This window comes from Ptychodera flava (genome assembly GCF_041260155.1).
Source record: "Ptychodera flava strain L36383 chromosome 3 unlocalized genomic scaffold, AS_Pfla_20210202 Scaffold_25__1_contigs__length_14229661_pilon, whole genome shotgun sequence".
In the NCBI taxonomy this organism is placed as follows: Eukaryota; Metazoa; Hemichordata; class Enteropneusta; family Ptychoderidae; genus Ptychodera; species Ptychodera flava.
In genome coordinates this window covers 8,319,333-8,345,279 of record NW_027248279.1, presented here as the reverse complement: position 1 = coordinate 8,345,279, position 25,947 = coordinate 8,319,333, and the positions used below count along the sequence as shown (strand labels likewise).

General features: G+C 41.2%; 2 protein-coding genes across 2 annotated transcripts; both read left to right on the top strand.

Moving 5' to 3' along the window:
* Positions 1 to 9,000: 9,000 nt before the first annotated feature.
* Positions 9,001 to 17,768, top strand: LOC139125395 (uncharacterized). The gene is made up of 5 exons (XM_070691481.1): positions 9,001 to 9,093; positions 11,266 to 11,342; positions 14,008 to 14,267; positions 14,988 to 16,923; positions 17,000 to 17,768. Exons 1-5 carry the CDS (start codon positions 9,001 to 9,003, stop codon positions 17,766 to 17,768), a joined length of 3,135 nt encoding a protein of 1,044 aa, XP_070547582.1.
* Positions 17,769 to 24,225: 6,457 nt separating this feature from the next.
* LOC139125393 (uncharacterized protein F54H12.2-like) lies at positions 24,226 to 25,233 on the top strand. Its single transcript, XM_070691480.1, has one exon. It carries the CDS (start codon positions 24,226 to 24,228, stop codon positions 25,231 to 25,233), a length of 1,008 nt encoding a protein of 335 aa, XP_070547581.1.
* Positions 25,234 to 25,947: the final 714 nt, after the last annotated feature.

Sequence of the window (25,947 nt, the reverse complement as noted above, 5' to 3'; positions counted from 1 at the left end):
AGTCGTGGCAAATTTCTAAGAAAGTCTGTTTGAACTTGTTGTGAATCTCTTCTAGTTCTTTAAGGCGCCTATTTCGTACGACCTGGCTCGAGTCAACACATTCCGCCTGCAATAATCCCAAGGCATATCTTTGAATATGATAATGAAACTATGTAAATGGTCAAATGCTCTAGAAACAATCTTTTTTTCTTCCGCTGCCACGCCCCGGATTCGAGAAAAAGTTAGATGTTGAATTATGGAAGAGTCACAAATAATGTAGCGTTCCGAAGGGGAGGCCTCCCCAGCCTGACATTGTAAACTAAGAGTATGTTCTATAAACTGGTTCTGAAATCGGCAATCGAAACGTGGCGCCCATTATAAAAGTCGGCAATGTTGCTGGAAAAACTAGTGTCAAATTCTGGTACGTGAGTCGCCACCAAATTTATTGCATCGTAACTCTTACCACTTCCAGTTGGTCCATTTATGAATATGTATGACATTTTGGGGATACTATATCATAGAAAAAAAAAATTTAAATTATTTTTATTAAGATATATACGATAAGACAATGACAATCCTTTCTATTTCAGATGCAATAAAAATACTTGAAACCGGAGAAAACATCAAAATTGATGATGGAGGCAAATTAGTATTTGATGAATATGTAGATCCTTTCATATACGTAGACAGTGAGCTAGAAGTGGTTTTCAACATCGGACCTAAATATGGTTCTAAAGATCCTGCTACATGCGATGGGGTGTGTGTCCGTTGGCAACCGAGTCTTCAAAAGTTTACTGATTTAATAATATTCCGTACCCTAGGTGAAAGTTTCGATGCATCTACTGCTAAAAGTTATGCTGCAAGCCTGGTCGCTCACTCCAAGAATACTACTGGATTTTACAATCCATCTAAAGTGTATCAGAAGCGAGGGAGCGAGGCACAGCCAGTTGCGTATTTTAAATTTCGGTTTAAAAGAGGGGCTTCTGATTTCGCTACATGTATTGATATGGTTCAAGAAATTGACTGCTGTTTTAAAACAGTGAGCCCATTGCCAGTCCGAGAAAATCCTGCTATTGTACCTCGTAATATCAGGAAAGGTAGTAAGATAGAATTCTTAGCATTTAAACCGCGCTTAAGTAAGCGTGCTCTTTCTTTCACTGTTGAGAGGTTATTTTGTGCTGCGCCTAATAAACCAGAAATTCAAGATGCGGAAGAACTAGTCGACTTAGAAAGATTAGGTGAGATATATAAACAAATAAATGCTGACAAAAATATTATAGTGGATTTTGATGAATTAGAATAGATATTTTCTTTTAAGAAAATATTTATGATATATATAGGTCAGTACAATGGATCCAATCGTGAATGAATATAAGATAAACCAATTGGTCGATATACTTAACCTCGATTTAAATAGAGGGCTAGACACTCAGAATTACCTGTATACCATGACTCACACAGATTTAACAGATTCTTCAGGTCAAGGTTTTACTCTAGAAAATCCCTTCGGTAAAAAACCATGGATAGATTTCAATGATCTTAGAGAAGAATTGGTGAAGAAATGGGAGGATGTGCCGCCGCAGTTTATTCCAAGGAGACTTACTGTGCATTACAGCATAAAAAAAACGTCGCTTACGGAGGACATTCAAGATGTAGTTATAGAAAAAGATTTTTCCTACGAAGTCAAGCGAGTCAAGGATATCGTCAAGATCGATATTGAAGGTATGGCCAAAGAAAGAAAGATGTACCGTGTTTTTACAGAAATGGAAGTCAAATTTTCAAATCCAAAAGATCAAAGTGTGCAAAATCGCACACACTATGTTAACTATAAGGGGGGTATATACACAAAAGATAAGGAGGGGCGGCAGTGAAAGAACAATTAGTAAAAGACTACAAAAAATGGCTTGATAAAGCTGAAGCTGTCGAGGGTTCAGGTCTAGTTCTCGAGGAGATACTTAAATTTAAAGTAAGACTGGTAGAAGTACTACTCGGGGCTGGCACAGTCCAACTGCCGGAATGGTTGAAAAATAAGAATGTGTGAGCGATCTGGTTCTACTCAGAGGCGCCGAGAATTGCTTCCAGTATGCCGTCGTGGCAAGTTTAAAGTTGGCCGACCCCCAGTTTCGTAAAAAGAAGGCTGGTAATACCAGAAAGCATTGGAATACGTACACTCCATTTATGACCGATTACTGTTGGGACGGCATTCCATTTCCAACACCCGCCGATGATACTATTTTCGAGCGTTTTGAGCGACAAAATCCGAGCATCAGACTCAAAGTATTTCAGATCTACGAGTCCGATCCCGATCCGTCCGGCATAACTGTGTTTTACGGAGCTCCTAACAGAACCCGTCCCGGAACCGTCCAGACTGCGAAAATTTTACTAATAGTCGGCGAAGACGGCGGGGCCCACTTCGTACCAATTACTGCGGAAAATCGCCTTCTTAATTCTAATAAAAATCATAAGAATGTGCACAGACGGAAGTGTATTTGTACGGTTTGTGGAAAAGGATTTGCGTCAACAGGAGAGTTGGAAGAACATGAGATGTATTGTGGAACAGACACTGCCTTGCCAGTTTTTCCTAAGGAAGTATGTCAATTTGAAGGACATCGGAAGAAGGTCCCCGCCCCCTACGTCGTCTATGCAGATACTGAAGCAATTATTGAGAAGGGCACTGGTCGTCACATTCCAATCTGTCTTTCGTATGTTATGGTGGAACGGTGGGGAGGGGCGGACCCGGGCCGCGAAGGCCGACCCACCGTTTATGGTAAAAGAACATTCACAGGTCTCTCCTGTGTTACAGACTTTCTAAAAGATATGAAGCGGAGGGCTGAGAATTATTCGAAATCGTATTATTGGAAAATAAAACCGATGGGAGATCCTTCTAATTACGGCAATCCAGTCTGTATTGCATGTGGAGAGCCGGCAGGATACCGAGTAGTGAAGGAGAAGCGACTTTTTATTGCGAGGGATGCCGTCCGTCGAGAACCATTCCTATCTACTTTCACAACCTCAAGGGATACGATGGTTCTTTTATTTTGAAAGAATTACATGAAATAGATGATGGTCCCGGACAAGAGCCAAATATAATAGCTAAGACGGGCAATGGTGGAATTATGGGCCTCTCGAAAACATTTATTTTTCACGCCTCAATTGTTGTTGCCGGAGGGGGAGGGAGATAAAGAAACGTTTCTTTTCTATAAAGTTTATGGACAGTGCTCAGTTGATGATGGGGTCGCTCGCGAAATTGGCAAAAACTGTGCCGGAGGATGGGTGGACGGTACCACTTTCGTACCCGGACATTCAAAGGGCGAAAGGTTTCTTCCCGTACGAATATTTAGATTCTCCAGAGCGATTGGAAGAAGAGGAGCTACCACCGAGACACAAATTTTATAGCGAATTGACGGAAGAGGGGATTTCAGAGTCCGATTACGAACATGCTTTGCGAGTATGGGACGAAGTTGAATGTAAGACGATTCGTGATTATATGGAATTCTATTGTGAGACTGACGTTCTACTTCTTGCAAATATATTCGAAAATTTCCGTGACACATGTTTAAAAGCATACAAATTAGATCCGGCCCATTACATGTCGGCGCCCGGCTTGACATGGGATGCTATGTTACTTTATACAGGTAATAAGTTTGAGCTCATTCAAGATGCTGAGCAGATGAATTTCGTACAGAGGGGAATTCGAGGCGGTATCAGCCAGTGTAATATTCATTATTTACAGACAAATCATCCGGCTTATGCAACAGATGAGCCTGGCGGAGCTGGGGCCGCTGGTGGGAACTGGAATCCGGATAAACCATTGTCCGAAATAAAATATCTCGATGCTAACAATCTCTACGGCTGGGCAATGAGTCAGGCAATGCCTACGGGCGGACTTCATTGGATGACGATGGAAGAATTGTTAGAATGGTCTGCTCAGAATGGCGGAGCAGGATTTGATTGGGGACCCGGCGCCACCTTTCCTCCAAGTTTTCTAGAAGTAGATCTAGAATATCCAGCCGAATTACATAATGAACACAGCGATTTGCCACTTGCGCCGCATCACTTCGAATTTCCTGAGAGGCAGGGCACTCGACTGATTACAAGTGTGTTGGACAGAGAGAGATACATCTTACACTACAAGTTGCTTGAATTCTATCTTCGGATGGGAATGCGACTGACAAAGGTGCATCGGGTGCTTGCCTTTGAAGAGAGGGCGTGTCTCAAACAATATATTGCCTTTAACACTGAAATGAGGACAAAGGGAAAGACAGATTTTGAAAAGAATTTCTATAAGTTGATGAATAACGCGATGTTCGGCAAGACAATAGAAGACGTTCGAAAGTACAGAGATTTTAGATTTGTTTCGGGTAGGAACGGTTCCGGCCATAAAAAGATTCAGAAGTATAATCCAAAGTTGAAACATATAACTACCATAACTTCCGAAGAGGATGGAGACTCCTGCGACAGTGCTCTCCTGGAACTGAAAGGGATCAATATGAGTATAAAAAGCCAGTTTTCATTGGCGCGGCAGTGCTTGAACTTTCTAAGCTGCTTATGTATGATATGCATTACAATTACTTTCGGGTACGGTTCCTGGAATACGATTAGCCTACATGGATACTGACAGTTTTGTTTACAGTGTACCGATACCCTCCCAGACGTAACTTTCAATGATATAGTTCGGGAAGATGTGGAAAAGAATGGTAAGGAGTCGATCTACGATACTAGTGGGATGAGTGGACCCAACTTTCCGAAGATTAATAAAAAAGTGATAGGTAAATTTAAAGATGATTGAATGGTGTACCTATTCTTGATTTTGTGGCATACGCTCGAAAGTGTATGCTTTTCGAACTCCAACTTCCGAGACGAAAAAAATAAAGGGATAAAAGATGTTTGTGTTAGAAAACATTTGAACTTTGAAGATTATAAAGATCTGTTTGAAACTGGGAAGAAGCAGGAGCCAGCACAATTTGTACAGTTTGTACGGAAAAAGGCTGGAGAAATCCGTAGTGAAAAGCGGCCCGAGCAGGCACAATTTGTACAGTTTGTACGGAAAAAGGCTGGAGAAATCCGTAGTGAAAAGCGTAGTAAAATTATGATGGCGCCAAATGATATCAAGCGTGTGCAGTTATGCGATCTGGACACGGGCGAATGGTTGGCAGAAACAGATCCGATAGGAATGACCTACGTTACGGTTTAAAATTGTAAAGACTTTAATCTACTATTTTCAACAGAGACCTGGGCATCGCTAAGACATAAACGTGAGCAAATATATTGTCATCGCGAGCGTCGTCACCAGCCTTAACTGAGGTGTCTTTCTTCAGAATTTCAAGCTGTATTCCGTCCTTCTGTTCATTACTCTAAGACCATTTCCATGAAACTCAATATCTTTAAAACTACGCAGATCGATAAACAGACAGAATTTATTCTTCAAATAATCGACTTCATCTATATCAATTTCACACCAATCTTTATCTTCAGCAAAATACCGTCGCACCTCTCGCCAAAATTGTCTTGGTATCATCTTCTGAGCGTACACTTTATTTGCAATGCCTTCGATTGATACAGACACAGATTCAATGGAGGGTTAAAGAAAAGTTCACTGTTCAGTTCTGTCTGATTCTGATTTTTAGTGAAGAGTATAGCGATACCTCTAATGCTACGTCGTGGTACATTCACATTTTCATTGATAACCGTGTCCGATTCTTTGAATTGGATTATTCTAAAATAATGTATATGCTCGTAGAGAAAACTTTTCCCACTGTTGTAATAACCAGCAGTATCTCTCGCGAGTACGGAATCAGAAATTGTTTCGTATTCCATTTGAATGTTTTTTAATTTATAATTGGCTGTAACAACCTGATTACTGACAAGTAATTGAGAGGCAGGTGCAAGCGTAATTTCCCATTCGATATGACTCCCTAACGCTGATGGATATGCAACTCCATGGCCTGTTATGAGGGGATGAGTGAGACGAATAGCATATTTTGTTTTATATGTGTCGAAAAGTAAAATATCGTCCCATTTTGAAAGCCTGTCGGCATTTGCATCGGTCGCACCGCTTCTTAATTTTCTTAGATTTTCGTTCTGAATTCCGTACAGTGTCATGTTAGTTCTCTCCTTTTTATGTTTGAAGAGATCGCGATAACATTCAATGAGGTTATATTTATTCAAATCGAAAAGTGTCTGACCCTCAAATGTGAGTTTCATACGCTCCACCAAATTTTTTGCAACATTTTGTACTACTCGGTTATCTTCATGTCCCATTACTTCGAGATCAAAAACCAGGTTGAAAGTATCTGGAACTAGTACTACTCCGCTTTCTAACTTCGGACATCGTATGATAAGTGTCTGGCCTGGATCTGCCACAGTTGGATTATGAGCAATCACATGATGAGTTCTTTCTGACTTCGTTCCCTTCGGTATTCGGTTGCTGAAAGTCGGTAATAATGATCTATCGTACCCCATTTTCGTGTAATGTATATAGTAGAAGAAAAAAAGAAAATTAATCACATCTTTACGTAAATATTTCCGTCTGCCTGAAAGATAAATCGATTGCCTGTGTCGCGAATCAATCGAAGAACCCAATATTCTTGGAGATGATGAGCCTCTTGGTCATCCTCAGTATCCTGGAATACAGCTATGAATTCTAGTCGCTTAAAGAAGTTAGTCTTTTGACATTCCTTCACGAAAGCTAATATGTTATGATATAGATTATCATCCTTTGAGTCGGACACCTGGATTTGCTCGAAGGATATGTCGATTTACCCGCCGAAGTTTGCACCATTCCAATTCGACAGAGAAACCAAACAGGTCTTTATTTTTAGAAAGAAACTTTGCAATATTCTTTTCACCAAACATGTCGCGGCCATATTAGTACATAATTTTATTTATAATGACTAATGTTAACCAGTCAAAAATATCCATAGCTGTTCTCCAACAAATCCGACCACCGATCCTGCTGTTTTAATAGAAAACTGACAAGGGAGCCGATTAAACCTGGTATTGCAGCAGCACTTTTTGCGGCCAATGTTTTTAACCATTCGCCAAATTGCTTTACAATTTCTTTCGCTTTGTATATACTTTGGGCGGACCTGAACCTCCTGCGTTTGCTCCAGTTCCTGCTCCCGCTCCTCCTCCTCCTCACCTGGTATTGCAGCAGCACTTTTTGCGGCCAATGTTTTTAACCATTCGCCAAATTGCTTTACAATTTCTTTCGCTTTTGTATATACTTTGGGCGGACCTGAACCTCCTGCGTTTGCTCCAGTTCCTGCTCCCGCTCCTCCTCCCTCCTCCTCTAGTCACAGCCAGGGCAATTGTTGATATTGTCATTCCAAGGGCAGTCAGTATTGCAGCGATTGTTATACCATTTCGTTTAAATAATTCTGTCAGCTTCAGTCTCAGTGATAATTCTGGATCAGAAATTACATCACGAAGAGACCTAGTCGACGCCAGTCTTTCACGTGCCCCACTGATCATATCATGTTGTACTTCAATTCGATTATTAATTTTAGCTAGTCTTGTTCTGAGTTCGGGTGTAAGTTCTGTCTGCTCTGACATAATTTTATCTCTTTCACTGTAAAGCTCATCAAGACGCATATTTGCCATCTTTAATTCATCAACAAAAGCTCTATATTCGGGGTTTAGATTGTTCCATTGGTCGATTTTATTTTCAAAAGCTTGTATTTTGTCTGCATTACCGGAAGCATCTCGCCTTAACTCTGTCAGTTCATCTCTGTATATACCCATGTCTTCTGGTGTCATCTTCTCAGCCGGTATTTTATCAGCTATCACATCTTTAGAATGCGATGTATGACTCACATTTTCGGGCTCTGCGCTAGAGTGATATTCGACTCCACTCCATGTGTATACTTTATTTATAAATTCAGGTCCTCCTTTCCTACTTTTTAATGTGGATCTCTCTAAAAATCTACTTCCTTTATCTGTTGTAACTCTGATTTCTTTATAATACAGTTCACCATTAATAATCTCAGCATTTAAAATCAATTCGGTTCGTGCATACGGATTAGTAATCCTATATTTGTTTAAGAGTCCTTCAGCCATATTTTTTGTAAGTTCTCTTCTCTGTTTAATTAAAATATCCGCCTGTGGGCTATCCACTGAAGGATCTGGGTTTGCAAAAGTATCATCGGTAAAAGATGTTTCAGCAGCAGTAACATCGTCATCATTCAAATATGATTCATCGAAATCCTGGAGTGGTATATCTTCTCCTCCTTCTGCCATATTGTATTTCTATATTACTACAATTATTTTTTATCATCCCTTACATATACAGTAAAAATGCACATCTCAGTTGTTGAAAGCGTTGAACAATTGGCTGACTATATAGAAAGAACAAGTGCTGCATATCGACGAAGTTATAAATTAATGGGTCGAATTGATATGGCTCTTAATATTACTAAGGGAATTCTTGTAAGCTCTGCTGTAATAGCGGCAATTCCGACAGTTCCAGTTCTTTTAGCTTTAACTCCTATACCAGGTGTTATTATTGATGTGATACAAGGGAAAACGGGTGTAGCAAAGAGACGAGAGAAGTATAAACATTATTACGTTCAATATAAACAGCTGCTTACACAAATACAAGAAAAAGGTGCAACCGAGACCCCCGCCTCAGAACTTATTCAGGACATATTTCATCAGGCGCTAGAAATTCAAAAACAAGAAGGATTTAGTCCACCTCTGGAAAGATACCTAAGACATTATGGATTGAATGGATATGAAAGTTAGTTAACTAGAGTCGTTCAGAAAAAATTCTGTAGAAAATGTTTCTGAAAACTGTAGACTTTCAGACCTCTGAAACCACGTGACAAGTTGCTAAGCAACTGGAAGGGTATTGCGAAAGTGGTATTGCGAAAGTCCTGGAAAGCCCCTGCTGAAAACGTCCCGATAGGGGTATTGCGCAACAGTGTTCCGGTAGGGACTAAAATCTCGCTCCGATAGGCGTAGGAAAAACATAGTAAATTCACACAACTAGAAAACGAGTATATACTTACATCCACCTCCAGAATGGGCACTGGAACGGTGCAGAGCTGCAGCACAGTCAGAATCTATCTAGCAAATGATCCGAGAATAGAATATCGTTCCGTTTTGATAGTGGGGGTGAGTCATAGCGCATTGCGCAAGTCTCAGCAGGAATTTCCCCCGCTTAGTTCAGAACGATGCACTGCTGCGCGTGAGTTCATATAAAGGTCAGGGTCACTGAGCTACATGGATGGTGAGTAGTGTTCTGGGAGGTGTGAGGAGATTTTGTAACTTTTTTACTGTAAGTGTCACAGAAATAAAGTTATCCTTACTACTAAGAGGGATATCAAGAATAAGAAATAATGTGTTTACTACAAAGCGAATCTAACAAATCGGAGATCAAAACATAATGTTCTACTTGAAAAAGTATATAAAAGTACACACTTTTAATCAACGTGGACAATATAAAATAGTAAACAGTCATCATGCAAACTCTATCATGTCCTCAAACTCTTACCGCTATTTTCAACACCAATATTCTCATCTCCAACTCTCCTGTCTGCATCACAAACACGCCCTCCTTCGGTATCAGCGGTATTTGTCTCTGACTCTGCTTCCTTATGAATATCATCGCCTTTGCTTTCTCTTCCGATTCAGGTGGAGCTTGACAAGATGAGAAATCTGTTCAGTAGATCAAAAGTATATATTCCTGTAAAGCAGCTGTTAATAGACGTATTTTAAATAAAAGAGATATTTCGTTGATTTAAAAGAGATGTTAATTGCCACGGGTGATCAATAATTGTACAGATATTAACCCAAAGTGCATTAAGTGTGTGTTTTTGTGTTATTATTTACATAATTTTTGGTTGAAAATGAGGGCATAGTTTTACTAAATGGTAGATGGGATATGTGTAATCTATAGATCGTGAAAGATGTTGTTTTTAGCAACGGCTGAACGGTTAAGCGACGTATTTGTTGCTTCGCTTCGATAAAGTTTGTATGTGCGACGTGTGAAAGTGAGCATGCGTGAGTGAGTGCTTCACAAACTCTACAACGCGTGGAGCGGTCTCAGTCAGAAAATATAACAACTTGGCTGGCTGTTGAACCACTCTTTTTTGAGAGTGCGGATTTAGCCGAGCGCTTCTCCCTGTGGCCTCTCCGCTAGGCGACTGATGCCGTATGTTGTTGGTTCGAACCCGATTGAAAAACTAGCCGTATTTTCTACTCTGGGTTGGTAGCTCTGCTGGTGGACAGAATTGTCCCCGAGGTTATCGTTCGCCTGGTTAAAGCGATGTATTCGTTGCTTCGCTTCGACAAAGGACTTTTGATGTGTGAAAGTAAGCATACGTGAGTGAGTGCTTCACGAACTCTACAACGTGTGGAGCTGTCTCAGTCAAAAAATATATCAACTTAGCTGGCTGTTGAACCACTCTTTTTGAGAGTGGGATTTGGTCGAGCGCTTCTCTCTGTGGCCTCTCCGCTAGGCGACTGATGCCGTATTTGTTGGTTCGAACCCGATTGAAAACTAGCCGTATTTTCTACTCTGGGTTGGTAGCTCTGCTGGTGGACAGAATTGTCCCCGAGGTTATCGTTCGCCTGGTTAAAGCGATGTATTCGTTGCTTCGCTTCGACAAAGGACTTTTGATGTGTGAAAGTAAGCATACGTGAGTGAGTGCTTCACGAACTCTACAACGTGTGGAGCTGTCTCAGTCAAAAAATATAACAACTTAGCTGGCTGTTGAACCACTCTTTTTGAGAGTGGGGATTTGGTCGAGCGCTTCTCTCTGTGGCCTCTCCGCTAGGCGACTGATGTCGTATGTTATGGGTTCGAACCTGATTGAAAACTAGCCGTATTTTCTACTCTGGGTTGGTAGCTCTGCTGGTGGACAGAATAGTCCCCGAGGTTATAGTTCGCCCGGTTAAAGAGATGTATTCGTTGCTTGGCTTTGATAAAGTTTGTATGTTTGATGTTTGAAACTGAGCATGCTTGAGTGAGTCCTTCACGAACTCTACAACGTGTGGTGCGGTCTCAGTCATTTTCATCCCCAGTTTAAACATTTTTTTTTGATTGACAGTCAGAGCTTGTGCTGGGTGAAAATGTTTGCGCGCCCTTTGTTGTATAGTCTGCTAACTGCTCTCGGCCACCCTAACCGAGCAGCAAGAAAGAAAAAACGGATGTAAGCAAATAAATGATAAAAAGGTCAAAGTGAACTTTGAAACCTGTAATTGAAAACATGACCTAAATCAATGATCACTCCCCCCCCCCACGGATAAGTGTGTTTTACATATTTTTGTGTTCTTTCCCTGCAGTATGGGCTGACTTCACAGCTCCACAGAGCAACTCAAAATCGGCAACCCATGTCTCATCGGCCGTACGGAACTGTGATGTGAGTCACTGCATGAAAACCCTATAATACTTAGTGTATTAACATGGATTATTGCCTGTATTTTAGCTGAAGAGTGCATATACAGATGAATACAGTCAAGAATCCATTTTTTGTATTCAGCAAGCCTGTATTCATGTGGATTCATGTGAATTCACGTGTATTACACTATAATACAGGCAACTCATTAATGTGAATTTATCTGAATTATTGGGTTTTCATGCAGTGAGTAATAATCATGATGTACTATTTGTCATGAGACTTCTGATGTACTATTTGGCTGAGATTTCCCCCGTTCAAAAAGAAAAAAAATTAGTTGTTCACTAAAGAGACAAAGAATGAAATTTAAAAATCGCTGAGGCCATAGCCATTGCCTTGCTCAGAACACGTAACAATAGGTGACTTGCAAGGTGCATGCACTTTCTGGCCGTGTGCGTGATCAATGCAGTCGACTGAATAAGGTCAACGATCTTTCCTTTCTACTCGTCACAACCTTTTGCAGTAATTGGGTCATGTTCTACAGTCGTGCACCCTTAATCAAAAGGTATAGGAACATTGTAGCATTTTTTATTTGATTGACAGTCAGGGTCAGAGGTCGTGTGCGTGAAAAGGAAAATTCCACCTATTGTTCTACTGCCAACTGCACAAGCAAGCTGTCTGCTGGTTCGTCGGCTTGAGTCTGACCTGAGAGCTGACAAATCTAGGGGAAACCCCCTCGCATGTAAACAAACAATCAAACTAAATGAAAAGATTGGCGTGAGATATAAACCAGCAATTTACGGAAGGGGAAAATGATTGCTTTATGCGCTGTGGAGAAAGGGAGGTTTAATCGACAAACTGAATGCATTTTAAAGAAAGAAAGAAAAAACAGTGTGTATTATTTGGCGATTTATTTTGTGCATTGGAAGGGGTCATGTAAATGCAATCGTGATATCCGGCCATTATTGTACTGAGGAGGTTATAGCTTTGTGACATTATTTTTTTTGGTTGATTTGTGCAATCAAAGTATGACCTCTACCACTATATAAAATTTTAATGAATTTGAATTCACTTCTGAATCAGTAAAGTAAATGATGCATCGATGCAGGACTTTGCAAATTGACAAACACAGATGTACAATTCTTCAGTCTGTGAGCTACTGTGCTGAATATGAAGATATACAGATTTATATAGGCAGTGCACAGTATACAAGAGTGTATAGTGCCAAACAGTTCTAGCCAGTATTTTGTGTTGAACTCTGCTTGTATATTTAGTGTTTTATGAAACACAACACAACCCCCCCCTCCCGCCCCTTTGAATGGAATATTTTTTTTTATTTTCCCAAACTTTTCTCTGTGTTAAAAATAAGAATATGGGTTGTTTTACTGTTTAAATATTTATTTGTTGATTTTATTCTTATCAGGACAACACTGCCTCTGAGAGTGATCATGACACATTCTTAAAATCAGAAAAAAGATATGCCATTACGTTGGAATTTTGTAAAGGTTACTTGCTATTTTACCATGTTCGATACTTATCATGCTATATAATACTTTAGTCTTACATCATATCTCATATGGGCTTTAGGTTTGGGGTAGTGCGTACAGGACTTACTTAGAGGATATCTTCTTGGTGCAAAAAAAAATTGTTCGTGCCATGACAGGTAGTAAGTTTGATGCGCACACCGCACCACTGTTCAAGAAATTAGGCATCCTTGATATCTTCAAACAGTACGATTATCAAGTTGGCATTTTTGTACATGACAACACTTTGTAACAGGCTACAATCTCATTTCAGTAACTATTTCACTTATGTAAATCACGGCTATCAAACAAGATGTAAAGCTAAAGGAGATCTTCATGTACCGAAATATGATAGTAGCATTGGTCAGTCTTCAATCATTTTGCTGGGGCGAAAATTTGGAATAATTTACCCTACACTTTACGTGATATTCGAGGGAGAAATAAATTTAAAAAAGAATACAGAAAATTCCTTTTACAGAAAGACTTTTATTTGTAAGACGAATATTATTATTTATTCTGGTAGCTTTTGATTTAGTTAGAAACAAACTGTCTCGTTTAGACTTTCCTGACTTGTGGCCTTTCTTGAGAATGTTTTTTGTTATGCAAATATTTGAATTTTTCTCTTCACACTCCATTTGATGTATTTGTTTATTGTTAACTGCAGCTGTCAAATTCTTCTTTGTTATTAAACTAGTGTTCTGATTGGCTAGACTAGATTAGTCCGTTTTGGACTATTTTCTAGCCTTTCACCTAGTTATGTAAACACTGTTTGATTGTATACAATCAAAACACACATTTGTTTGATTTGTGATCATACCTTTTCTAGGTGAAATAAATCATATCAAATCATATTAAAATCATGATGATGAAGGAAGGGACAAAGATCATCATAATGATTAATTATGTAAGGGTACAATATTTCAACATTTTTATTTTTTTTATTTTTTTTAGGTAATACATAGCAAATACTCAATTAACTTCATCATATATGATAAGAGGTCAACATATATTTGTCTTTGACACACACAAAAAAGTAAAAGCAAGCACACACATATATTTTGATTTATCATGATAACATTTAATTTTTCCAGGTTATGATTAGTATTATTTTCATTATGGTATTTCTGTGGGAGTAAATGAAGCAATTTTTTGTCCCTTCATTTTAGGCAAAGAGCACAGCAACCAAAGAAGCAATATATCAGGCTGAGAAAAAATGTAATGATGGTGAAGAGTACATGGGATTTTCCTTGGGGTGAAGAAATTGGTGATAGTGAAGAAAACAGCTGCAGCAATGTGAACTCAGATCCGTCACGCGGTAGTAGTAGTAGTAGTAGTAGTAGTAGTAGTAGTAGTAGTAGTAGTAGTAGTAGTAGTAGTAGTAGTAGTAGTAGTAGTAGTAGTAGTAGTAGTAGTAGTAGTAGTAGCTGTAATAGTTATGGCAGTAATTATTTAGCACTCAAAGTTTCAATGACAAATTACAAACTCTAATCAATCATATACTCCCCATTCCCCCTTAAATACTGATGATAGTGAAAATTCAAAGGATTCTCCCACCCCCATGAATACCCAAGAATTCAATGCAAAATGGCAGATTCTTATTGCAAATAGCCCTTGCCCTCCTTCTCTCAAAGTTCCACCACCACTAAATCATCATCATCATCATCATCATCATCATCATCATCATCATCATTCCATCACATTTAATAAGTCAATTGGTCAGGGGTCAATAGATGACATGCCACCAGATGACTCGCCAGCAGATGAAGACGTCGGGGCTGAGTACTATCAAATCACACGCGTCCGAGAACGTCAAGTACAAAAATTCAATGCTTTAGCGCATGATTATGAAATCAAATTCAATGATATTAAACCAGTTCGTGGTTTCATACAAGTCATGTCAGTACTACAAGACGTCTTTCGAAGCATCCTCGACACGGCTGACTAACGGTATCCCTGAAAGAGACCGTGTGCGAATTACTCTGGAAAGTCATCACTTCCCTATCAAATTTGGTTACCTTTCTCACCTGTGCAAGAGCTTACAGTCGACAGGGTATTGGGTGAAATTGAACGGGTGCTGCAATCATACGAAGAGTTCACTCTTGATGAAAACATCTACATCAACTTCATTCATGTACACATGCCTCAGGGGCAGGAAAGGATTGGAGAAGGAGACCTGTCAACATTGCCCGTCGACTCCGATTGATGAGGAGTGTCATCCGCATCACTAACACAGATGAACTGTGCTGTGCAAGAACAATAGTGACGGCAATTGCTCACATTCATCACAACAGTGATCCTGAATGGGACCCAGTACAAAGGGGATGGCAGGCACAGACAAGGCGTGCAGCTGAACTCATCACTCAGGCCGGTATTCCACCAGGGCCAAGTGGAAATGAAGAACTTGACAAGTTGCAAGCTGTCGTACCATTATACAGGATCCATGTCATTTCTGATGAGAAATCTGCTGCACTCATTTATCAGGGACATAATACTGGAGAACACAACATATACTTGTACCATCATGACAACCACTATGATGTGGTGACGTTGATGCCTGCATTTTTGAAGAAAGCCTACTATTGTCACAACTGCAACACAGCATACGAACACAAGCATGAACATGTTTGTGAAGTTTTCTGCAAATATTGCCGTACTCCCTCCATCTGTCCGCCTGCTGATGATAAAATCTACTGTAAAGACTGTCATTGTTACTTTCTTGGTCAACAGTGTTTCAACAATGCAACCAGTCGTCACGCTGAAAACACTCTATGTCAGGTCATCCGTCGTTGCAAGTTGTGTGGTGTAACCATCAATTGGGAAAAGAGAAGTAAAAAGAAGAAACATCGTTGTGGTGAGAAATACTGCAGAGTCTGCAAACAATACGAAGACAGTGACCACTTGTGTTTTATCCAGCCTATTGGCAAGAAAAAGAAGAAGAGGACCGGCACAGTAGATAACAGTGATGATCAGGGTGATGTGTTCGACTTCGAAGTCCAAGAAGATGATGAAGAAGATAGTGAAGAAGAAATGAAGTATTATTTCTTCGACTTTGAATGTACCCAAGATGGTGGAGTCCATGTCCCGAATTTTTGCATCGTCCAGTCTGAGTCTTGCTCAGAGCAAGTTTTCCATGGTCCTAACACTAAACAAGAATTCTGTGATTGGGCACTTTCTGAAGAAAACTCCCCCGGCACTTTCATAGCACACAATCTTCAAGGATACGATGGTCAGTTCATTTTGCAGTACTGCCATGAGAATAATGTTCAACCTGAAGTCATTATCAATGGAACCAAAATCATCCGCATTTTCATCCCCAGTTTAAACATTAAATTCATCGACTCCTACAATTTCCTCCCTGTGGCGTTGGCTCAACTTCCCGACATGTTTGAACTGGCTGAACTGCACAAAGGTTACTTTCCCCATTTCTTCAACACAGCGGAGAATCAAGAATACATCGGTCCTCTCCCAGATGCACAATACTACGGTCCTGATGGTATGAAACAACATCAGAGAGAAAAATTCCTGAGATGGTACGAAGAAGAGCGATCGAAAAACCATCCTTTCAACCTGAAACAAGAACTTGAGAACTACTGTAGAAGCGATGTAGACATCTTAAGGAGGAGTTGTTTGAAATTTCAAGATATGTTCAAACAACAGAATGGTGTGGATCCATTCAGGGATTGTGTGACCATCGCATCAGCCTGCAATGTCGTTCTACGCAGGAATTTTCTCGAGAAAGATACCATCGGGATCATTCCAGATCACGGCTACATCCACCGACAAAATCAATCTGTCATTGCGCTGCAGTGGTTGGAGTGGCTTGCATATAAGAAGAATGTCAACATTCAACATGTATACAACGGGGGTGAGAAGAAAATTGATCGATATTGGCTAGATGGGTATGATGAAGCAAACAACACTGCTTATGAGATGCACGGTTGCTACTACCATGGTTGTCCGCGATGTTACGAAGACGATGATATCGTCAACACCAAACTAGAGAAGACCATGGGTGATCTCTACCAATGTACCCTCGACAAGATGCGATTTCTACGCACCAATGGCTTCAATGTGATCGAAATGTGGGAATGTGACTTTAAGAGAGATATTCACGAAAACCAAGACCTGCAAGAATTCATCAAGTCACTTGATCTACAGGAGCCTCTTTATCCACGGGATTGCCTTCTATGGTGGTAGAACCAATGCAACGAGGCTTTACCATGAGTGTGAGGGTAACGAAGAGATTCACTATGTCGATTTCACAAGCCTCTACCCTTATGTCAACAAGTACTGTAAGTACCCCATCAAGCATCCGGAAGTCCGCACCAAGAACATCATACTGCCTGTTCAGTGGTACTTTGGTGTTGCCAAATGTCGAGTGTTGCCACCACGGCAACTTTACTTTCCTGTTCTCCCCCTCAGAGTGGATAAGAAACTGATGTTTCCCCTATGCAGAAGCTGTGCGGATACCAAACAGCAGGCACCGTGTGAACATAGCGATGACCAACGATCCTTTGTGGGAACTTGGACAACACCAGAGTTAGCAAAAGCTGTGGAGAAGGGGTACAAAGTCATCAAAGTGTTTGAGGTGTGGCACTACCGAGAAAGTGAAGAGTACAACAGAGAGTCACAAACAGGTGGGCTCTTCACCAATTACATCAATACCTTCTTTAAGTTGAAACAAGAGAGCAGTGGTTGGCCTTCATGGTGTCAGACGGAAGATGACCAAGACCGATACATCCGTGAGTACCATGAGAGAGAAGGTATCCTACTTGACAAGACTAAGATTCATCGAAATCAAGGTCAGCGAACATTGGCAAAACTGATGCTGAATTCCATGTGGGGCAAGTTTGCTCAAGTAACAACTTTCTCCACAGCTTCAGTACATCCAAGAACCTGCAGAACTCTTCCGGTTACTCACAAGTGAGCAACACACCGTCAACAACTTGTCTTTTGTCAACGATAACATGGTCGCTGTACAACATTCACTTCGGATGAATTTGTTGAAGGTGCCGTTAATACAAATGTTGTCATCGCAGCATTCACCACAGCCTATGCCCGCCTGAAGTTGTATGATCTTCTTGAAGCCATTGGTGAGCGTGTCTTGTACTTTGATACCGATTCTGTCATCTTTGTCAGCAAGTCAGACATGTATGAACCCCTCTGGGTGACTACTTAGGTGATCTCACCAGCGAACTTGAACCTCCAGGCAATTACATTACCAAGTTTGTGTCCGGTGGAGCCAAAAACTATGCTTCTGTCTAGCACAACCCGACAGGAAGGGAAACCGCACTCTTTGTAAAGTCAGAGGGATCACCTTGAATTACCGCAACAGTTTAAACATCAACTTTGATGCCATCACTCGTCTGGTCACCACTTGCCCATCATCAACCATCACCGTGAATGACCCCGCCAAAATCCGACGTGTTGGATGTGATGTTGTCACAAAAAGTGAAAGTAAAAAATATGCCCTAGTTTATGATAAGAGAGCATTGATTGAAAATTACAAAACCCTCCCTATGGGTATTAAAACTGTACTTTGTCCATGAAACACTCCTCCCCCCCAAAAAAAAATCGAGAAACATCAATTGAAGGATGCCAACAAATGTTTGGCAAATGCTTTTCTTCATATTTTCCTCTCCCACCCCCTCTTTGTCAATCAAGCAGTTTCCAATACTTTGTAAGAAAGAAAAAAAAAGGCATGGTAATTATAATTGTAATTCAATAGGCTTTGTTGATATCATTCAAAGAAAAAACAAATTCAAGTTATCAAGTTGTATGTTAATAATTTTGGTGAAGCTGTTTTCACAATTTAATTGGATAAATTGCAAAAACAAAATTGAAATCTTCCTGATCAGTTTTGTGGCAATGGTATTCTGATTATTCTATCTGTTAGAGTTGTATAATTCATTCACTTTCAAAGTCTTGGAATGTATGTATTTGATATTTGGAGAATTTGCAAATGCATGAAAAGAGACAAGAAGTTACATTTTTCCCCCTTTAAATTTTAAATATTAAAGACGACAGACCAACAGTTTGTTCAATTTTTTCTTTCAACAGAATTATCTGTAGATTTCAATTTTCATCTTTCAAAGTCTTTTTGTATGTTGTATGTCAACAAACAAAAAAAAACAAGTATGGTTAAACCTTTTTTTTTGTCAAGGAATGTAATAAACGCAAATCAACTTTGTTAATTTAAACAAATTTAGAGACTGGTTTGAATTCATTTGTTGATGTTTGTGTATAAACATTAGCTGAATGCGTAAACATGTATGTATGTTTGTATGTGTGTGTGTGTCGTCTCTTCACAAGACTTCACCAAAGGCCAAAAAGTAGGCCCCACTGCCCGAGGGCCAGCGAAGAAGATTGCCCTTGGTCAATGAGTTACATCACACTTTGCCTCTTGCCCCTCGGGCCTTTTTTCGCCCTCCCTCTGTCAAGAAATGAGAACATCCTTCAGCTTTCCAGTATAAGTTTGTACTATTTCAGCCTAACACTCATTTGGCGTGATGGGTCTCATTCTGCAAACACTCTTGAAGCTGATCATCAATAATCGAGATTTCTCCAATCCTATGTTCTTCCTGTATTTGTGTGTGCTGCCATACATCATCTATGATAAACTTTTCAAAAGGAAGCCAGTCTCATGTTATGAAAGCATCGATCTGAATGGAGAGATTGACTGAAAGGAAATCAACCAAAAAGTCCCATCACAGTGAAGATCAAGTTGGTCAACTTGGTATACCATGCCACGAATGCGAAAGAACTGTCCTTACCCAGGTAGACTGGCAAACTCTGAGAATCTCACACAAGTGCATAATATTGAAGATAAAGTTGAAAGACACAGATTTTTAAAACTGGCCAGACAATCTGACACTCATCAACTGATGTGCCAGTTGATACGAATCGTTCGTCTACTGTCTGAACAACATCAATCAAGTCAATCATGGATGCAAGACTACAACATCCGTTCACTGCTCTCATATGTGGACCCACACAATCTGGCAAAACCGAATTCGTCAAACGACTGCTGAAGGAACGGGAAACTATGATTTTTCCATCTCCTGAGCGTATTGTCTGGTGCTATGGAGAATACCAACCTGCCTATACGGAACTGGCTGCCCTTATCCCTAGCATTCATTTTGTTGAAGGCATTCCTGAAGAGTTGGACAGTACGTTTTCCCCTCACCAATCCAACTTATTGATTATTGATGATCTGATGTCAGAAACTGGAAATGACAAGAGAATTACCAATCTGTTCACCAAAGGTTCTCATCATCGTAATCTCTCTGTCATGCTTATCTTACAAAATCTGTTTCATCAAGGCAGAGAGACTCGAACCATGAGTCTGAATTCACATTATCTGGTCTTGTTTAAAAATCCAAGAGACGGATCACAGATCACTCACTTAGCCAAACAGATGTACCCAGGACACACCCGTTTCATCCAAGAAGCTTTCACCGATGCCTCCCGTGAACCCTATGGTTATCTCCTCATTGACCTGAAACCCAACACACCGGAAGTCCTTCGCCTGCGCACGAACATCTTTCCGGGAGAGACTGCCTTTGTGTACGTCAGAAAACATAAAATAGACATGATGAGATGAAATGCCATCATTTCATCATGTCTCAGCGAATGAGAAAACATGCTCATTTTCTCTCTGTGTTAGCCAGGGGCAATCCAAAGCAACAGAGGGGGATCATCGAGGGAGCCAGTAACGATTTAATCCATTGCCTCTGTGAATGTTGTCTGAACATTCTTCGGGGGAGTGTTCCACTGTCATCTGCTCAAACAAAGAAATTGAGCAAATACAAACATCATCTTCGCACACTGTCAAATAAAAAGGTTTCTACATCAAGAAGAAGAAGATACTTGTGCAAAAGGGTGGATTTCTCTCAGCCGTCCTAGGGCCTGTGCTGTCTGTGTTGGGAAGTCTCCTCTTTAAGTGAATTGTCACCATGCCTATGGAACATGCCAAGAAGATGGCACTTGTGCCACAGGAATTACTAGATACCTACAACTACAGCAGAATCAACAACAAACCCTGTGACGAAGATGCTGTCCTCTCTGGATAGGGAGATGCAACAAATCTTGGAAAGAACAGACATCACCGATGATGAAAAGGCAAAACTGTACCAACAGACTCTTCAGCAGTACAGGGCTTACATTGATAAAAGGAAGGAACCTGTTAAAATCAGCATCCTCCCCTCTGAAACTTCAACAGGTACCACTACCGCTGTGTCGTCTTCATGGTCTCCCTTAGATAAGAACACAGAAGAGGAAGGCATAGACAAGCCAAAGCCCTCGGATAGTGTGGAGCAAGATGTGATGGAAAGTGTGCCAAAATCCCTCCGACGAAAAGCACACTTGCTCCTTCAGAAAGTGAAACAGCATGATTCCGTGGATTGGAATGAGAAAGGGGAATTAACGTATGATGGTAATCCCTTACCTGGAACTCATATGGTAGACCTCATCAACGACACTTTACGTCGGAGGAAAACTCACTCCTAGAGGGTGGCAACAATTTGCCCGAGTGCTGTCTGACATGAATGTACCACAAGATCTGATTGGCAACAAGGAAAGATGGAACTGGATTCAGTCTCAGCGAAAATCAAAAGGATTGTTTCAGCCAAGAGGTGATGATGAAGAAGGTGATCATGGAGTGTTTGCTGGACAATCATCCGCTAAAAAGAAAAAGATAAGGAGGGAGATACGTCCTGTCACTTCAACCGCTGCAAGACCACGACATCGATCATCCATGACAGGGAATTGGCTCAACTTTTAAAACATCACTCGACAATTCGATGATAGTCATTCCACAGGAGACATTTGTCATGGAGTGTTGTCCACCTTCTCTATCCCTTGGCGATGTCCTCAAACGGGTGAGGTGCCTCTGTGCTTGCTGTTCTGGATCTATAGTCATCAAACATGAAACCTGTGACCAAATTGACGGACTTGGATCAGCACCTCAGCCAGGTGTATTACGATCCAAGTCATTCCGCAAGTTTTGGAGGAATCGATGCTGTTTACCGTGCTGCAAAAGAGAAGGGAATAAAGACCACCCGTCAGAAAGTGAGAGAATGGATGCAACATCAGGACACTTACACATTACACAAACCAGTGAGGTGGAAGTTTCCAAGGGCTAGAGTAATTGTCGGTGGAATGGATCAACAGTGGCAAGCTGATCTTGCTGATGTCAGTTCACTAGCAAAATACAATTCAGGTTCCGATACATCCTCACCTGCATTGACATTTTATCCAAGTATGCCTGGGCCATTCCCTTGAAAGACAAACGAGGGGCCACTTTGGTGGCAGCGTTTCAACAGATTTTGAAGACTGGACGAAAACCAGAAAAACTACAAACGGATCAAGGCAAAGAATTCGTGAACCACCTATTTCAGAAATTTCTGAAGAGTGAAGACATTCAATTTTTCACCACCGGAAATGAAACGAAAGCTTCTGTGGTTGAGCGTTTCAATCGTACCCTGAAAACTAAAATGTGGAAGTACTTTACCAGAAACAACACCCTAAGCTACCTATCAGTGCTTCCTCAGCTAATGCAATCTTACAACAACACTTGGCATCGCAGCATCAAGAGAAAACCAGCGTCTGTCAACAAGACCAATGAAAACGAGGTGTGGGATACTCTGTACAGTGACTATGAACAGACAAAGATGAAATTCAAATTCAGTGTGGGAGAACAAGTGAGAATCAGCAAAACTAAACGTATGTTCAAGAAAGGTTATATGCCAAATTGGACAGAAGAAATCTTCACTGTGTCGAGAAGGATCTCCAGTCGACCACCTCTTTACAAGCTGAAAGATTTTGAATGAGGAGGAATTAGAAGGTACTTTCTATGAACAAGAACTACAAAAAGTCTTCAAGAAAGAGGACAATGTCTTCAGAGGGGAAAAAATACTCGAAACAAGAAAGAGAAAGGGCAAGACTGAATATCTGGTCAAGTGGTATGGTTGGCCATCCAAATCAATAGTTGGGTCAGGGATCTGACAAAACTATAAGAGGGGTGACTCTGTCTGGACAGTCACAGTCTGACCCCCACTTTCATCATGGCTGAACATCCGTTTTTCATGACGCTACCGAGCAATGCATCGATGGATGTTTTCCCAGACAATGCAGTGACAGGCTACACTGTGAAATTACCCAAACACATTTCTCTGCGGGGCAACTGGGAAGTGGCCTTGATGGACATACACTACCCTTTCTCTTGGTACAATGTGGTCGAGGGCAGAAACTTATTGGCGTACGAAATTCAAGACCATAGAAAAACACTTGTCAAAATACCTGCAGGTTATTACGATGATTTTGGAAGTATACTGGCCACTCTGAGAGAGCAAGGTTTATCGGACAATGTCCAGTTGACTTTCGACCCGGTGTCAAGAAAAGTAACCGCTGATGTGAGTGACGGTACCAGCCTCTACTTTCTACCAGGTCTGGCTGAAATCATGGGATTTTATCCCAATACCATCTTGAGGCAGAAGAACAATGCACCTTTCATGTTCAGTGTTCGAAACCTCTCTTCTCTGTATGTGTATTGCGACCTAGTGGACGACCAGTTGGTGGGAGATACCTTTGCACCCCTGTTGAGAATAGAAAATGTGGAAGGGATCCATGGACAGATGATCAACCGCACCTTCCACACGCCATACTTTCTTCCCCTGAGAAACCGTGAATTTGATACGGTAGAAGTCTACATAAGAGACGACATGGGTCAGAAAGTGCCATTTCAAGGTGGGAAAGTGATCGTGACACTAGCCTTCAGAAAACGACGCCCTACATTATTGTAGCCTGAACCATGCCGCAGAGATGTAAAATCAATGAAAGCAACCCAGCCACATACAAGAAGTTTTATTGGGATCAGGTGGGAAATGGATCATTGTTCCAGGGGGCAGCCGTGCAGAGAGGATATGGCTTGGGCGGTATTTTGGGAGGCCTCTTCCGTGCAGCCACACCACTGCTCAAACAAGGTGCGAAAGTCCTAGGGAGACAGATGCTGAAAACGGGACTCAACATTGCAGGTGATGCACTCAGTGGACGTAACATCAAGCACTCGGCAAAACGACGGTTGGTGGAAGCCGGGAAACAGTTGGTGACAGGCAGGGGTTCCAGATACTCAGTTCCCCAAGGTGGCAGTATAAAACGTAAAGCGCCGAAACGAAGAGTCATTTCCTTGTGGAATCGGGACCTATCGAATTTGTGATTTCGGGTTCAGGGGAAGACTACATCGATCAGTCCTCAACACTCCTTCTGATCAAGCCAAGATTACAAAAGTTGATGGTACTAACCTCGGTGCAGATGCAGCAGTGGGTCCCGTCAACTTGTTGCTCCATTCACTGTTCAGCCAGGTGGATGTACACCTCAATGGCAAAATGATATCCAACCCTTCCCCTACTTACCCCTACCGAGCCTTGTTGGAGACCTTGTTGAATTATGGTAAGGAGGCCAAAGACACCCATATCGGTTCAGCCCTCTTCTTCAAGGACTATCACTTGAAAATGGATGAAGTGGACCCCACTAAAGAAGGTGGAGAAGTGAACAAGGGACTGAAAAACCGATATGCCTTCACGTCTGGCAGTCAAGTTGTCGATATGGTAGGACCCATCCATTCGGATCTCTTCTTTCAGCCCAAGTATCTAATGAATGGTGTCGAATTACGTCTCAAACTCAATAGAAGCAAGAATGCCTTCTCCCTTGTGAGCTCTGCAGAAAATCCAGGCTTCAAAGCTGTAGTCACCGAAGCCACACTACTGATCAGGAAAATAAAACTCAGTCCATCGGTACAGCTGGGCCATGCAGAAGCTTTAAAGCAGGGACCGTCCAAGTATCCCATACATCGTTGTGTGATGAAGGTTCTGTCTATTCCTGGAGGCACCATGTCCTTCAACAAAGACCACATCTTTCTGGGACAGCTACCTAAACGTGTGGTCTTGGGTCTGGTGGACAACGATGCCTTCAACGGTTCATACAAGAAGAATCCTTTCAACTTCAAACATTACGACATGACGTCGCTGGTCCTTAATGTCAGTGGAAAGCAAGTTCCGAGCAAACCCCTGAAACTGGACTTCACAAAAGCAGGTGGTCAATCATTCATCATGGCCTACTATTCCCTGTTTACCGGGACGAATAAAATAGGCAGGGATGAAGGAATCAACATCAATCGCTATGAATACGACAATGGATACACACTGTTTGCATTTGATCTCACACCGGACTTGTCTGCCGACGGAGGACATTTGAACCTGGTCAAAGAAGGCAACCTGGGCATCGAACTGCAGTTCAGACAAGCCCTGCCAAATACGGTGAATTTACTCGTGTATGGCGAACTGGATAACATCATTGAAATCGACAGAGACCGCAATATCCTCTTTGATTACTGAAGTTGATTCTTCGACTCCAGTGAAAGATGGACACGTTAAAGTTGAAAGAGATCTTGAGTACAGACCGATACACTGCATCATCTTTTGATGGGGTGAAACCATCAGACCGATTGCCTAAGACCAGACTAAAGTCCTATCCTGCTGCCTTTGTGGCCAATGTGGACCCAAGTACCCAACCAGGGAAACACTGGGTGGCTTTCTACTTTGCCGATAGCAACCGTGGTGAATATTTCGATTCGTACGGACGTCCACCCAACAGGACACCTTTCAAGGCATTCCTCAACAGGAACTCCCTCGACTGGATCTATAACAGACAATGGCTGCAGGGACCCCTTTCGTCAGTGTGTGGACAATACGTCCTTTACTATCTGCTACATCGTTGCCGGGGATGGTCCATGTCAACATTGTGAAGCAGTTTACTGAGGACTTGACTTTTAATGACTTTCTCGTGAATGATTTCATTGAAAATTGACTGGTGTTGATTTTGACATTTATGATGTTAACTTTTTACAGACTCGTTTGACTTAGAAGTCATATTCATTACATTGTTACTAGTTCTTGTGTTGGCTTTCCTGTTGGTGTTCAATAAATTTTCAAACTTGTTCAATTGAAAATACCAAGCATCTGCGTCTGATTTTTTTCTCAGAGATAAGGGGCCATAAAGGGGAAAAGGGGGAGGGGGGACAATTAAACATACTCATTCATCAAACAATC